The sequence below is a fragment of the Schistocerca cancellata genome, chromosome 8, assembly GCF_023864275.1.
Source record: "Schistocerca cancellata isolate TAMUIC-IGC-003103 chromosome 8, iqSchCanc2.1, whole genome shotgun sequence".
Lineage (NCBI taxonomy): Eukaryota > Metazoa > Arthropoda > Insecta > Orthoptera > Acrididae > Schistocerca > Schistocerca cancellata.
The window spans coordinates 573,890,995-573,905,705 of NC_064633.1; the positions used below are offsets into that span (position 1 = coordinate 573,890,995).

At 45.3% G+C, this 14,711-nt stretch overlaps 1 protein-coding gene across 1 annotated transcript in view; it reads left to right on the forward strand.

The window, feature by feature from the left end:
• The window catches only part of LOC126095691 (translation initiation factor IF-2-like), a 61,554-nt gene that overhangs the window by 947 nt on the left and 45,896 nt on the right, over positions 1–14,711 (forward strand). The window contains exons 2-3 of the mRNA XM_049910444.1: positions 3,182–3,377; positions 11,337–11,454. Of these exons, the coding sequence (XP_049766401.1) occupies positions 3,182–3,377; positions 11,337–11,454 (314 nt within the window). The remainder of the gene's footprint in view (positions 1–3,181; positions 3,378–11,336; positions 11,455–14,711) is intronic.

Here is a 14,711-nt window from a genome sequence, read left to right on the forward strand (position 1 = left end):
TCTGATAGTGCTTACGCGTGAATAGTGAGTTTCGGCATTAACATCTATTTATAAATAACTGTTTAACCATGGGTAACGCCACGGTCCAAGCAAGTAACGTATATAATTATACTAACCCCCTAAGACATCCCCCCCCCCCCCCACTGGTAAAAGCACAAATCGCACACTGATGTGGAGGCAGCAGAAGAAGGCAGCAGCTCGTTGATACACATGCCCTTTATTGTTTATTATTTACATCCGTTGAATATTGAACGTCACTAGTGTTGATCAATGACGAGTGCAACAAATATACTAATACAGCATACCCCTCCGTGTTGACCTCACAGCGGTGACCTTGTCAGCAGTAGCACCTACCCAACTCTGCCGCTCCAGCGTCAGACCCCTGGTGATGTCTCGGCCAACTGGCCTGTAAGCGCGTAAGACACAGCTTCTGGAGCTGGTATAGACGAAACAGATGAGCAAGATGTTTCAGGTATCGTCAAGACAGGGTTTAAGAGTCCTCTGTGCGAACCTCAGAACATGCCAAGACCACTGGATCCCAGTGTCGCAGACTTGTGTTGGCAGCAGAGCGCAGGGTTGAGAAGTGCCTGGTCAAGCAGTGGTCGAGGTCTTTAGAGACAGAAGCTCTGTCATAGGAATGACGTTATATGACACATAGTGGGCATTAGAACATAGAGCAGTTGTAGGACTGGCTGGCCTCGAGGAGTATAAATACGGCTGTCTGGCAGCTGATCGTGCCAAAGCAATACCAGTCAGTACTGCGTTCCTCCATGGCAACAAACTGTCTTGCAAATACGGAAGCCTCCTGAAGGGTCGTCTGTAGTTGGAGGCTACATCACAGAACTAGGGCCGGCCGGAGTGGCCGAGCGGCTCTGCTACGGTCGCAGGTTCGAATCCTGCCTCGGGCATTTATGTGTTTGATGTCCTTAGGTTAGTTAGGTTTAAGTAGTTCTAAGTTCTAGGCGACTGCTGACCTCAGATGTTAAGTCCCACGGTGCTCAGAGCCATTTGAACCATTTTTGAATAGAAGTAGGTTGAAACACGGAAGTGGCCACACAGCGGAGTGTATTTCTGTCAGTGTAGGTCATTAAATCGCCCTGTTTGGTGCCCACAACTAGACGTTCAGCTATCAGCACTGCTTGGTTCATTACACTTTTGACGCAGGACTAGTCAGAAAAGAGTAATGACACAGAAAACACTGTTCGTACAGACTTGGACCCAGTGGACATGGAGTAACTAATATGTAACCCATTTCATTACTGTTAATGTGAATTTGCTCTCACCATGAGCATGCTTGCCTACCCGAGGACGTCATTTGGGTTAACGTGTGCATTTCATATGGCAAAGAATTGCTCGAGACATGAATCTCATTTCCTGCCTTGAATGTTCATTTTGAACAGTGCTCTGTCAGTTTCTCGAACATTTTTGGAACAGCTAGCTGTCAGCGCTCTGAGATCTCGATGCCATGGAGCACCTTATATGAAAACCAATAACCTTTGAAACATCAGTAATTGGAACATACTAGGTAGTTAGTCAGCAGAGTCCATAGTGCCATTCAGCATATATTTCTATCATTCATTGGTACCTGATGTAATAATTATACTCATGTATTAAATTTTGAAGGACACTACATAAAAAGTGCAAAGCTTGAAGAGGTGCCAACCCTCCTCTGGCCTGACACATCTCAGTTTTTATTGTGCTATTTCAATCAATCACTATCAGAGCCATGTTTCGATCGATCAGTCTAATTTGATAATAACAGCAGTGATATTATCAACCGTTGTAAGCGTCATGCTATCAGATTTCTATTTAGTAACCAAACCTATTCTGATTTGGAATATGTGCGTGTACAATGTTATGAGGGGCAGTCAAACGAAAACCGAACACGTGCCCCAGCAGGACAATGACATGGTTCCATTCAAAAGTAATCATCACACAGTTAAGACATTCATCTCACTAGAATACGAGGCGATGGGTTCCTCTTTCGTAGAAAGCAGTCACTCACTGAAGGATCCACAACCACACCCTCTGTAGCACTACTGAAATCGACGTGCACACATGTCTTTCTTTAGATGTGAAAATCACATGGTGAAAGATCCAGGCCCTCCGGAGGATGTTGCAGTGTTTCCAAACCAAATAGCTGGAGTGCAGCCTTCATCCAACTGGCAGCGTGGAGGTGAACGTTATCGAGCAACAGAATGATACTGACTTTATGGTGCGTTACAGTTTCTGCTCATTAATTGTGGTTCCACATTTGAGCAAAGGAAGCATCTTGGTGGACGTAAAGCCCAACCCCGCACTGCCATTGGACGAAAGCTACACTTCTGTGATTTGGTTGGGAAACACTGCAATATCCCCCATACATTCCAGATCTTTCAGCTGTGATTTTCACGTCTTTGGCACTCTGAAGAAAGATGTGCACGAATGTCGGCTTCAGTCAGACTACGAAGTGCAAGAATGTATCGTGGATCTGTAAGCGACTAAGAATGTTCTACAAAACAGGAATTGCCTCCCGGTTGGAAACTTTCCTCATGCCAGCACGTTGTAGGTGTCGCCACCGGCGCCAACCTTGCGCGAATGCTCTGAAAAGCTAATCGTTTGCATATCACAGCGTCTTGTTCCTGTCGGTTAAATTTCGCGTCTGTAGCAGTTCATCTTCGTGCTGTAGCAAATTAATGGCCAGTAGTGTACTATTTGTGTTCGTGCTGCTAGGTTAAGGGCCAGGGGTGGGCCACGATGTTACTGACTAGCTCAATTTGTGAAGCTCTTTCTCCTGAATAAATTATCCACTTATCCTGAAACTGTAACAATTTTTTTGTCTGAACATGTACATCACATCTGCTGATTTCCGTCCGCCGACCACGGTGGCCACGCGGTTTAGGCGCTGCAGTCCGGAACCGCGCGACTGCTACGGTCGCAGGTTCGAATCCTGCCTCGGGCATGGATGTGTGTGATGTCCTTAGGTTAGTTAGGTTTAAGTAGTTCTTAAGTTCTAGGGGTCTGATGACCTCATATGTTAAGTCCCATAGTGCTCAGAGCCATTTGAACCATTTTTTGATTTCCGTCCCATTCGGATAATTCTTTCTTGGTGTGTCTTTTTTTTCTCTTAGAGTGTATTTGGGAAAAAAGTCAAAACAAGTTTAGCACGAGACGAGTGTGACAGCCCCGCTGTGGTGGACAGGTGTGGCGCGTCACGGCGGCGTGGCCGACGACTGCTGCCGCCTGGGCTGCTCGCTCAGCACGCTGCTGCGCTACTGCAAGTTCGACGACGTGGTGCAGCCGCCGCGGGCGCACGGCGACGGCGGCGACGGCGGCGCCTGCGTCGTCGACGACGACGACGACGACGACGAGTTGTTGAGCCTGCAGCTGCTGCACGGGTGCGTAACCACTGCCTCGCGGCCGCGTCGCCAGCGTCCTGTGCGTGTCACCTAGACGTGTCAGGCGCCTCATTTCACTCCTACGGCACACGCCCCACACACTTACAGAGCCTACACCAGCCTCTACAGTCCCCCGCTGACATGCAGGGTCCACGGACTTATGAAGTTGTCTCCACACCCGTACACGTCCATCCGCTCCGTACAATTTGAAACGAGACTCGTCCGACCAGGCGACATGTTTCCAGGCATCAACAGTCCAATGTCGATGTTGACGAGCCCAGGTGAGGCGTAAAGCTGTGTGTCGTGCAGTCATCAAGGGTACACGGGTGGACCTTGAAAGGTGGCTACACTGAGCCACAGCGCCGGAGATTGCGCCAGAGAGTATTATTTAGCCGCCTCCACAGGCAGTAGTCGTTCAGATGTAGAGGGGAGTGCTTGTAGAGAAATCGTAGTGCATAGTAGTTGTTCAGATGTGGTGGTAGACAGTGCTTGTCGAGAGGTCATAATGGACAGTTGTTGTTGTGAAGTCGTGGTGGAGAGTGCTTGTTCCATGTTTTATGCAGTTTTGATGGGCTAGACAGCAGATGTTGTTCGAATGGAGATATTGTAACGATCAGAGTGCTTTTCGTCAATATATATGAGGTAAAAAAAAAAAGAAAAACGTGCATGGGGGCTTAAATTTATATCCAAATAATTTTAATTTTTCGTCGCTTACTGTGCGGTTACGCTGTCTCGTAAACTGTTGGCCCTGACTAGTTTTAGTACGCAATCTGACTGCATGGAATAACAACAAAGAATGAAAGAAAATTTCTGTTAACACAATTAATTAATTAAGTCCCCAGCAACTGCAAAACGTATGAAACCAAAGCACAAGTGTAACTGTTCTGTGTGTGGAAGTGTGATTCAACGTACACATCTGGCACGGTTCTTCTCCAATAAGACAAAAAATTTCAAGTACCATTTATATTGAAGTAATTAAAAAAAATAGAAATACTATAACTGCGCAAGAAAACCAGAATTACACTCTAATACAAGAACACAAGCCAGATGCTTTGTTGACTGAACCTGTAATGACGCATTATTTAAGACATTGAAATAATAAAAAGGAAAGGGAATTTTTTTTACCTCATATATATTGACGAAAAGCACTCTGATCGTTACAATATCTCCATTCGAACAACATCTGCTGTCTAGCCCATCAAAACTGCATAAAACATGGAACAATCACTCTCCACCACGACTTCACAACAACAACTGTCCATTATGACCTCTCGACAAGCACTGTCTACCACCGCATCTGAACAACTACTCTCCACTACGATTTCTCTACAAGCACTCCCCTCTACATCTGAACGACTACTGCCTGTGGAGGCGGCTAAATAATACTCTCTGGCGCAATCTCTGGCGCTGTGGCTCAGTGTAGCCACCTTTCAACCTCCGTTGGGTTGGGTTGTTTGGGGGAAGAGACCAAACTGCGAGGTCATCGGTCTCATCGCATTGGGGAAGGATGTCGGCCGTGCCCTTTCAAAGGAACCATGCCGGCATTTGCCTGGAGCGATTTAGGGAAATCAAGGAAAACCTAAATCAGGATGGCCGGACGCTGGATTGAACCGTCGTCCTCCCGAATACGAGTCCAGTGGACCTCCGTCTCCGAAAGCCCATATCGATGATGTTTCGTTGAATGGTTCGCACGCTGACACTTGTTGATGGCCCAGAATTGACATCTGCAGCAATTTGCTGAAGGGTTGCACTTTTATCACGTTAAACGATTCTATTCAGTCGTCGTTGGTCCGGTTCTTGCAGGATTTTTTTACGCCCGCAGTGACGTCGGAGATTTGATGTTTTACCCGATTCCTAATATTCACGGTACACTCGTGAAATGGTCATACGGGAAAATCCCCACTCCGTCGCTACCTCGAGCGCCGACTATAACACCATGTTCAGACTCACTCAAATCTTGATAACCTGCCATTCTAACAGTAGTAACCGATCTAACAGACACTTATTGTCTTACATAGGCGTTGCCGACCGCATCGCCCGTTTGCATATCTCTGTATTTGAATACGCTTGCGTATACCAGTTTCTTTCACGCTTCAGTGTAGTAGGATAAACAGAAAAAACAAATACGTTGTGTTTTACAGAAGACAGAGTTTTAATAAACCAAATTTAGTTCGCAAACTCCGACTAGTCAAAATGAGCTTTCAACCTCAGGAAGATGGTAATACATAATAACTAAAGAGGTTGAGATATATGATTATGTTTTTAATAAGATTGTGGTTATATATGTACACTGTCTTTGTTATGAGGATTACATGATGCGGGGATTCTGATAAAAGTGATTAGGGAATGGAATGTGGGAAGTATTGGAAAGGTAGTTGTATGGAAAACGGTTCAAATGTGTGTGAATTCTTAAGGGACCAAGGCCATCGCTCCCTAGACTTACACACTACTTAAACTAACTTCCGCTAAGACCAACACGCATACCCATGCCCGGGGGAGGACTCGAACCTCCGGCGGGAGGGGCCGCGCAATCCGTGACATGGCGCCTCAAACCGTGTGGCCACTCCGCGCGGGTCTTGATAATTTGCATCGATGCAAACAAAAAGGTATAATAATTTCTCGTGTTTGAGATGATTTTTGGGATGTGTGACCCTTATCTTTCCCATATATAGTTACTTGGTTAGTTGGTTATTGACTTAATAAACGTGTCTGATTTTGAAGTTCGTTGGCTACATTGACGTCAAGGGGACCTCCGTACACCCATCGAGTTGCGCAGTTACTGTTCCTATTGCTTCAGATAATATACTGAATTACAGGCAGGAGCACAATAGAGAAGTAATAAGGTCCTTACTTCAGGTAATACACTGAATTACAAGCAGGAGCAGAATAGAGACGTAATAAGGTGCTTCGCAGCGCGGGCGCTGCTTAGTCAATAAAACTGTTAATTTCAAACTTGCTTAAATGCTGTTACTGCACGACAGATTGAAGAATTCACTGTACTGGTCATCACGCTGCATTTTGGACTAAATTCTGAAATACACAATGCGGAAAACTTTTCTAAGTCTCTCAACTTACGCAGAAATTTTACAAATCCCTAGACCTATTGCACAAAAAGTCCCAAACGACTTTAGCAGCGACTGACGCGCTGTACGTCAGCACGTGTCTTGCCTCTACTGGCTCTTGCCATCAGCTGACCCTGGCCAGTAAGATAGCTGCCTTTAAATACCGTTCAAGGTGCCGCTGAAAATATCAGAAAACGCATTTTTAGCACAGATTAATTGTTAAGACTAAACATCTAAACCTATCTATTAACTTGCGCTTTCGCGCTGATACATCTGACTTGATATGATACGTTAATTTCATTGTTTTTTATAGACAAATCTTGCAAAATGTCTCTTGTCCATCATCGCGGACTTTTCAACGAGTAGAAACTATATTAAACTTATCGCTGTCACAAGTGTTAAACATCAAACAGGACTGAAATTTCACCAATATTTAGGTAGTGATATTGGTTTTCGCTGTGTATTTTATTTGTGATTTGTTCTTATATCATAATTATGCATAAGCTACTACGAACAACATAGTGAACGCATTATTGTAGCCAAGACAGACACGAAGCCCACGACTACCACAGTAGTACAAGTTTATAAGCCCACTAGCTCGACAGATAATAAAGAAGTTGAACAAATGTATGTTGCGATAAAAAAAATTATTCAGGTAGTTACGGGAGATGAAAATTTAATAGTCGTGAGGCACTGGAATTAGACTGTAGGAAAAGGAAGAGAAGGAAAATTAGTAGGTGAATTTGGGTACGGGGGAAGGAAATTAAAGAGGAAGCCGCCTGTATAATTTTTCACAGAGCATAACCTAAACACAGCTAACACTTGGTTTAAGTATCATGAAAGAAGACTGTATACACGGAAGACGCCTAGAGACACCAGAAGGTTTCAGACAGATTATAGAATGGCAAGACAGAGATTTAGGAACCAGGTTTTAAATTGTAAGACATTTCCAGGGGCAGATGTGGACTCTGACCACAATTTGTTGGTTATGAACTGTAGACTAAAACTGAAGAAACTACAAAAAGGTAGTAATTTAAGGAGATGGGACCTTGATAACCGGAAAGAACTAGAGGTTGTAGAGAGTTTCAGAGAGAACATTAAGGAACGGTTGACAAGGATGGGGGAAAGAATTACAATAGAAGAAGAATGGTTAGCTTTGAGAGATGAAATAGTGAAAGCAGCAGAGGATCAGCTAGGTAAAAAGAAGAGGGCTAGTAGAAATCCTTCGGTAACAGAAGAGGTATTGAATTTAATTGATAAAAGGAGAAAATATAAAAATGCAGTAAATGAAGCAGGTGAAGAGGAATACATACGTCTCAAAAATGAAATCGACAGAAAGTGCAAAATAGCTAAGCACAGATGGTTAGAGGACAAATGTAAGACTTTACAAGCATATATCACTATGGGTAAGATACTTACCGCCTGCAGGAAAATTGATGAGACCCTTGGAAAAAATAGAAATACCTGTATGAATACCAAGAGCTCAGATTGGAAACCAGTCCCAAGCAAAGAAGGGAAAGCAGAAAGATGGAAGGAGTACATAGAGGGTCTATACAAGGGTGATGAGAGCAATATCATGGAAATGGAAGAGGACATAGATGAAAATGTAAAAAGGCTCCGAGAGTAGACAACAGTCGATTAGAACCACTGATAGCCTTGGGAGAGCCAACCACAACAAAACTCTTCCATCTGGAAAGCAAGATGATGAGACAGGCAAAATACCTTCAGACTGCAAGAAGAATATAATAATTCCAATCCCAAAGAAAGCAGGTGTTGACAGGTGTGAAAATTACCGAGCTATCGGTTTAATAAGTTCCGTTTGCAAAATACTAACTCGAATTCTTTACAAACTAATTGAGAAACTGATAGAAGCTGAACTCGGGGAAGATCAGTTTGGATTAGGCGAAAAGTTGGAACACGGGAGGCAGCACTGAACCTATGTTTCTAGCATTTGTAGACGTAGAAAAAGCTTTTGACACTATTGACTGGAATACTCTCTCTCAAATTCTGAAGGTGGCAGGGGTAAAATACAGAGAGCGAAAGGCTATTTACAATTTGTACAGAAACCAGATGGCAGTTATCAGAGTCGAGGGGCATGAAAGGAAAGCAGTGGTTGGGAAGGGAGTGAGACAGGGTTGAAGCCTATCCCCGAAGTTATTCAGTTTGTATACTGAGCAAGCAGCAAAGGAAACAAAAGAAATTTGGAGTAGGAATAAAATCCATTGAGGAGAAATAAAAACTTTGAGGCTTGCCGATGACTTTGTAATTCTGTCAGAGGACCTGGAAGAGCAGTTGAACGGAGTGGACAGTGTCTTGAAAGGAGGATGTAAGGTGAACATCAACAACAACGAAATGAGGATAATGGAATGTAGTCGAATTAAATCAGGTGATGCTCAGGGAATTAGATTCGGATATGAGACACTTAAAGTAGTAAATTACTTTTGGTATTTGGGGAGTAAAATAACTGATGATGGTCGAAGTAGAGAGGATATGAAATGTAGACTGGCTATGGCAAGGAAGGTGCTTCTGAAGAAGAGAAATTTGTTAACATCGAGTACAGATTTAAGTGTCAGGAAGTCTTTTGTGAAGGTATTGGTATGGAGTGTAGCCATGTGTGAAGTGAAATATGGACGATAAACAGTGTAGACAAGAAGAGAATAGAAGCTTTCGGAATGTGGTGCTACAAAAGAATGCTGAAGATTAGACGGGTAGATCATGTAACTAGTAAAGAGGTACCGAATAGAACTGGGGAGAAGAGGAATTTGTGGCACAACTTGACTAGAAGAAGGGATCGGTTGGTAGGACACACTCTGAGGCATCAAGGGATCACCAATTTAGCATTGGAGGGCAGAGTGGAGGGTAAAAATCGTGGAGGGAGACCAAGAGATGAATACAGTAAACAGATTCAAAAGGATGTAGGTTGCAGTAGGTACTGGGAGATGAAGAAGCTTGCACAGGGTAGAGCAGCATGGAAAGCTGCATCTAACCAGAGTTTTGACTGAAGACAACAACAACAATAATGATGTATTGGTCAATATTAACTTTATTCTGCATTAACTAACAAATAATTATACATTTATTATTTGTATTTTTCCGCTACCGGTCGTATTCGTGTATATGATAATTTAACAATCTGCAACGCGTTCTGAGAAAGTTTTGTTCATTAAAAGAAAGTGTGACTGGTATAAGAAAAAAACCAAATAATTGTTCCACACAGTTACGGTTCACAAACTTAGCGAGCCTGGCCACAATTAACAATTATACATCTTCAGCTATTCGGGATTCTTGTCTCGTACTAACGCTGTTCTTATTGTCTTTCGAACTGTTGCGTTTTAAATGAATTTTTCTAATCGTCAGAATCATGATCCGACTCATTACTCAGACTGTGCAGCTTTAATTAAAGAAAGTGCGCCTGAATTTCTATGATTCCGCTCAAACACTAACAGTGGACATTTTGCTACGATCGCTTAAGGCGTTTTGAAATTATTAATTTTATAGATAAAGGTACATCTACATCTTACACCGTCTCTAACTAACGTGCCTATTATGTAGCCTTATTATTACTGATTTTGGGTATGTGGCGGTCGTGAAATAATTTGCAGCTTTTAAGCTTCCTCCATATCAGCACCCTCCTGACATCCGCGGTTTACTTCATAGTCGATACATCCCGCCAGTGGTAGAGGCTCAGGTGTGTCCGGATTTTTTCTCTTTGTTGTTATTTTCACACCTGATACAGGTAAGCCAGCAGCGGCATACTACGCCGCTCTTCGGCCACAGATATGATTAAAGATACAAAAGGAGACAATCGCAGAACAGACATGGTGGATATACATACGTAGACATACAAAATTAAAACACACGGAGCCTTTCACGGGTGCAGTGTCCAAAATAAAAACGTTCAGAAACGTGGACACGCACAGAGATGACAGAGATGATACACAAAAACGTTGGAGCACTAACGATGAGACACTGGAACATGAACACGACAGCACACACAAACACTAGGCGATGATCTCCGGCGAAGTTCATTATATGTGTACGAGTCCGGGGACCTGCCAAAAAGGGGAAAAGGTGGGGGAGGAGGGAGAGGGGAGGGTGGTGATGCCAATGGCAGAGGAGACGGGAGGGGGGGAAGAAGGTAGAGGGGTAGTGGATGCCTGGGCGGAGGATGGAGGGAGGAAGGGAGGAGGGAGAGAAGGAGGGAGGGTGCCCTTGGGAAAAAACACAAGGGGTGGATGGGGAGGATCAAAGTTGGCAGGAGGGGTAGATGGAGGGGAGGAGGGCATCATCAGGGAGGGGGAGTTGGTGGAAGCCACCTTGGGCGAGGGTATGGAGAGTGGAGAGATGGAGAGCAGGTGGGATGTGGGAATGGAGGCGCGGCAGCGGACGGGGGTAGGAAAGGATGGGAAAGACAAGCGGGTGAGGGGGATCAAGTTTGCGGAAGGTGTACAGGATCCGTATCCGTTCGAGGAAAAGGACTAGGTGTGGGAACGGGATGAGGTCATATAGGACCCGCGTGGGGGATGGGAGGCGGATGCGATAGGCGAGGCGCAGCGCATGGCGTTCTAGGATTTGAAGGGATTTGTAAAATGTGTCCAGACTAGCGCTGTATGTCAAACCTGCGCGCGTCGAAACAGACGGCTTGAGAACGAAATTGCTTCTGTCGAAGACGTTGGTGGTAATCGTCGAAACCTTGAGCATTTACTAGATTTGACGCGCAAGAAATCTGAGATCGTTTTATACATCACAAATGATTACTTTAACAAAGTGTCAGCTATTTTAATTCGCCATTTCGTCAGACTCAGCTAGAGTTCCACCTGAGGCCACGGGTGGGTTGCAGTAGCAGATGTCCCCTGTTGTGGACACGCCTGTTCCTAAGTGTGTGACGTGTGCGCAGGCCGGAGGCGTGGTGCGGTACGTGGCAGCCGGCGAAGCCAGCGCCGCCTAGTGGTGAAGTGGAGTGCACGTGTTCCAGAGGCGGCGGCGGCGAGCAGCTGGAGAACGTGGTGCGCAAGGTCAGGGCGCGGCTGCGCTGGCGGCGCCGGAGACGGCTGAGGCGGCGGGGGCGGCGGGGGCGGCGGGGGCGGCGGGGGCGGCGGGGGCGGGCGCTGGGCGGTGGCAGACGGCCGTGCCGTGCCGCCGGGGGCAAGGTCCTGCACAGCCTAACAGCATGCGCTGCACCACCACCTGCTGCTGCTGTCGCGCGACAGACAATTGCTCACAGCTTCTCACCCATTTCACTAATGCCAGCTTGTTATTGCATATTCAGGTACACCTATATTCCATTACTCACTGTTGGTTGGTCGGTTGATTCGGGGAACAAACAGCGAGGTCATCGGTCCCACCCGATTAGGGAAGACAGTCGGCCGTGCCTAGTCGAAGGAATAATCCCGGAATTTGCCTGAAGGGATTTAGGGAAATCACGAAAAACCTAAATCAGGATGGCCGGACGCGGTTTTGAAGTGTTCAAAAATGGTTCAAATGGCTCTGAGCACTATGTGACTTAACTTCTGAGGTCATCAGTCGCCTAGAACTTAGAACTAATTAAACCTAACTAACCTAAGGACATCACACACATCCATGCCCGAGGCAGGATTCGAACCTGCGACCGGAGCGGTCGCTCGGCTCCAGACTGTAGCGCCTAGAACCGCACGGCCACTCCGGCCGGCAGGTTTGAAGTGTCGTCCTCCCGAATGCGCGTCCAGTGTGAAAACATCTGCGCCACTTTGCTCGGTCAATACCCACTGTACGGTGCGTAGCAGAGGGTGTATTGTACACCGTTATCAGGTTGAGCCTGGTGGTCTAGTGGTAAAGAGCATGCCTTTAAACCAAGAGCCCATGGGATCAAATTCCAGTTGGAGTTATGAATATTTCAGTCTGCTTTAACCTATCTTTCGTCTCTCAGTGATGTAAAGACTCGCCGGGAATGGTGCAATGTTCAGAATCCACTTTAAAATTTAGGGCCCCTTTCACCAGTTGGAAAATTGAGGTGGGTTATGTCCGCGCAAGACTCCAAAGTGGTTTCCAATGGAAAATCTTCCAACATCCCATTGAGCCACTAGTATCGTTTTGCCACTTTCCTTTTCCATTCACAGATAGTACGTGGGAAGGGAGACAGTTGGTACCTCTCTGTACGTACCAGAGTTTCTGTAATTTTGGTGTCGTGGTCATTATGTGTAATATATGTTCGAGGAAATATGGGATATAACAAGGCAAACTGCTGACTTGAATGGAGCACAGTGAAGGGAGGCGTGGTAGCAGAAGGTGGGGGTGGTTACATTCCACGCCGTGAGCAGTAAGTTTGTTTACCATCATTCGTTTTCTGGCCATATATTCTAGAAATTGAAGTTGGGAGCTTGTGCTTTCAGTAAACGTAGGCCACGGCACATACAGCATGAAACTAAAATGTGTATCTTATGGGAAAATCTTCTTAGACGCCTGATCTCACAAGGGCAATATTCCTTGGCCAGTACACTATCCCATTTTCACATCTCTCCACATTTTTTTATGAGGCCATCTAAAATCCATTGTTTACACCAATTGCTCAAGGACCCTTACGTGCCTGCAGAAGAGCATTCGCCAAGCAAAAACCTTTCTGAGATCTTACAGGTCTTCCTTGTCCTTATTGTTTGTGATAGCCTATCCGAAACTCGCTGGGAAAACCTGCCGAACATTCTTTTTTAATGTAATGCAGCGTTCAGGAATTCGACGTACGTGACACGTGGCTGTCAATGCCGCGTCCGCAGCTCGTGGTCGTGCGGTAGCGTTCTCGCTCCCCACGCCCGGGTTCCCGGGTTCGATTCCCGGCGGGGTCAGGGATTTTCTCTGCCTCGTGATGACTGGGTGTTGTGTGCTGTCCTTAGGTTAGTTACGTTTAAGAAGTTCTAAGTTCTAGGGGACTGGTGACCATAACTGTGAAGTCCCATAGTGCTCAGAGCCATTTGAACCATTTGTCAATACCGCTGGCTAAAGTACATCAAAATGCAACCTCTGCCATTTCCCGCATCGAATAATAAGACTCTATTTCACTCTTTGACCTATTCGTAGTCCATGGGATCACTAATGTCATTCTGGTGCCAGCACAACCTCAAAACGATATGTGCAGAATGACTGATATACGAAGTATATCTTTTGTTCAATCCCCAATAGGTCGCGAAATTAAAACAACAGTGAAAACCCGGTGTAGCTTTGTACAGATGTGTTGTGTATTGTCTCTAACTTGCATGTTTATCGCGTCACATCGCACTTTTTAGTTCCGAGCGCACAAAGAGAACTTAAAAATGCTTAGAAAACGGTGTCTCCCGCAAGTTTGAGGTGCCTGCTGAGAGCTTGGGACTCATAACGCAACTGTCACGCATTTCCTTCTTCACGAAAATTCTCGGCTGCACACTGCAGGGGCAACGAAGATAATGGTGCAGCGTTTTCGACGGGAAGTTTGTGATTACCCACCATACAACACAGACTAGACTCCCTCTTACCTTCATCTCTTTATTCAAATGAACAGCTGGCTGTGAGAACTGTACTTACACACAGACTACTAGCTGCAGTTCAGCGTACGGAATTGTCGAAAGTCTACGACGAGGATACTTGAAAGTTGGTACCACGCAACCACAATGTCCAAGTCGGAGAGGTGACTATGTAGAGACATAGTTGCAAGATGTAGCTAACTGTTGCAATTGAAACATTTTTTTTTAATTTTTCACTGTGGTTTCCATTTCGCGGTTGATTGGAGGTTGGAAAAAAAAAAAACGCTCGGTGTTGCAAGTGCTGCATCCGACAACACGATGTTGTTTACGGGATAGCGAGGTTCGACAGTTTCACTCAATAAATAAACTACAGAAGAACTTCAACCGTCCGACCATCGATCAACCGACTCTTGGAATTGTCCGATTACGCGGCCGACGACCCCGCTGCGCTCCGCGTCGAAAATCGTACCAGCGCTGCCGATCAGTTTTACTCCTGTCACGAATTACCAGCAGGTGAATGTTGGCTTCACCACTGGAAAAATCGTCATGGCGTTAGGCAAGTTGCTGCTTCAGGTGAAAAACTTTCTGCTGACAATGATGCAGCTAGAAAGTTTGCTGAAAAATTTGGAAAAAAAGAGTCAGAAAATGAACTGGTAGCTGCTCTGTTATACGAGTACAACATTGGCGAGATTGGGTTAAACTATAAAACGCTCCCACAAAAAAATCTTTCCTTAAAGAATGAAACAGCCAGTGGCATGACACTAGCAAAGGACAGTTCAGCCACTGCAGCATGTAGCAAAGCAAGT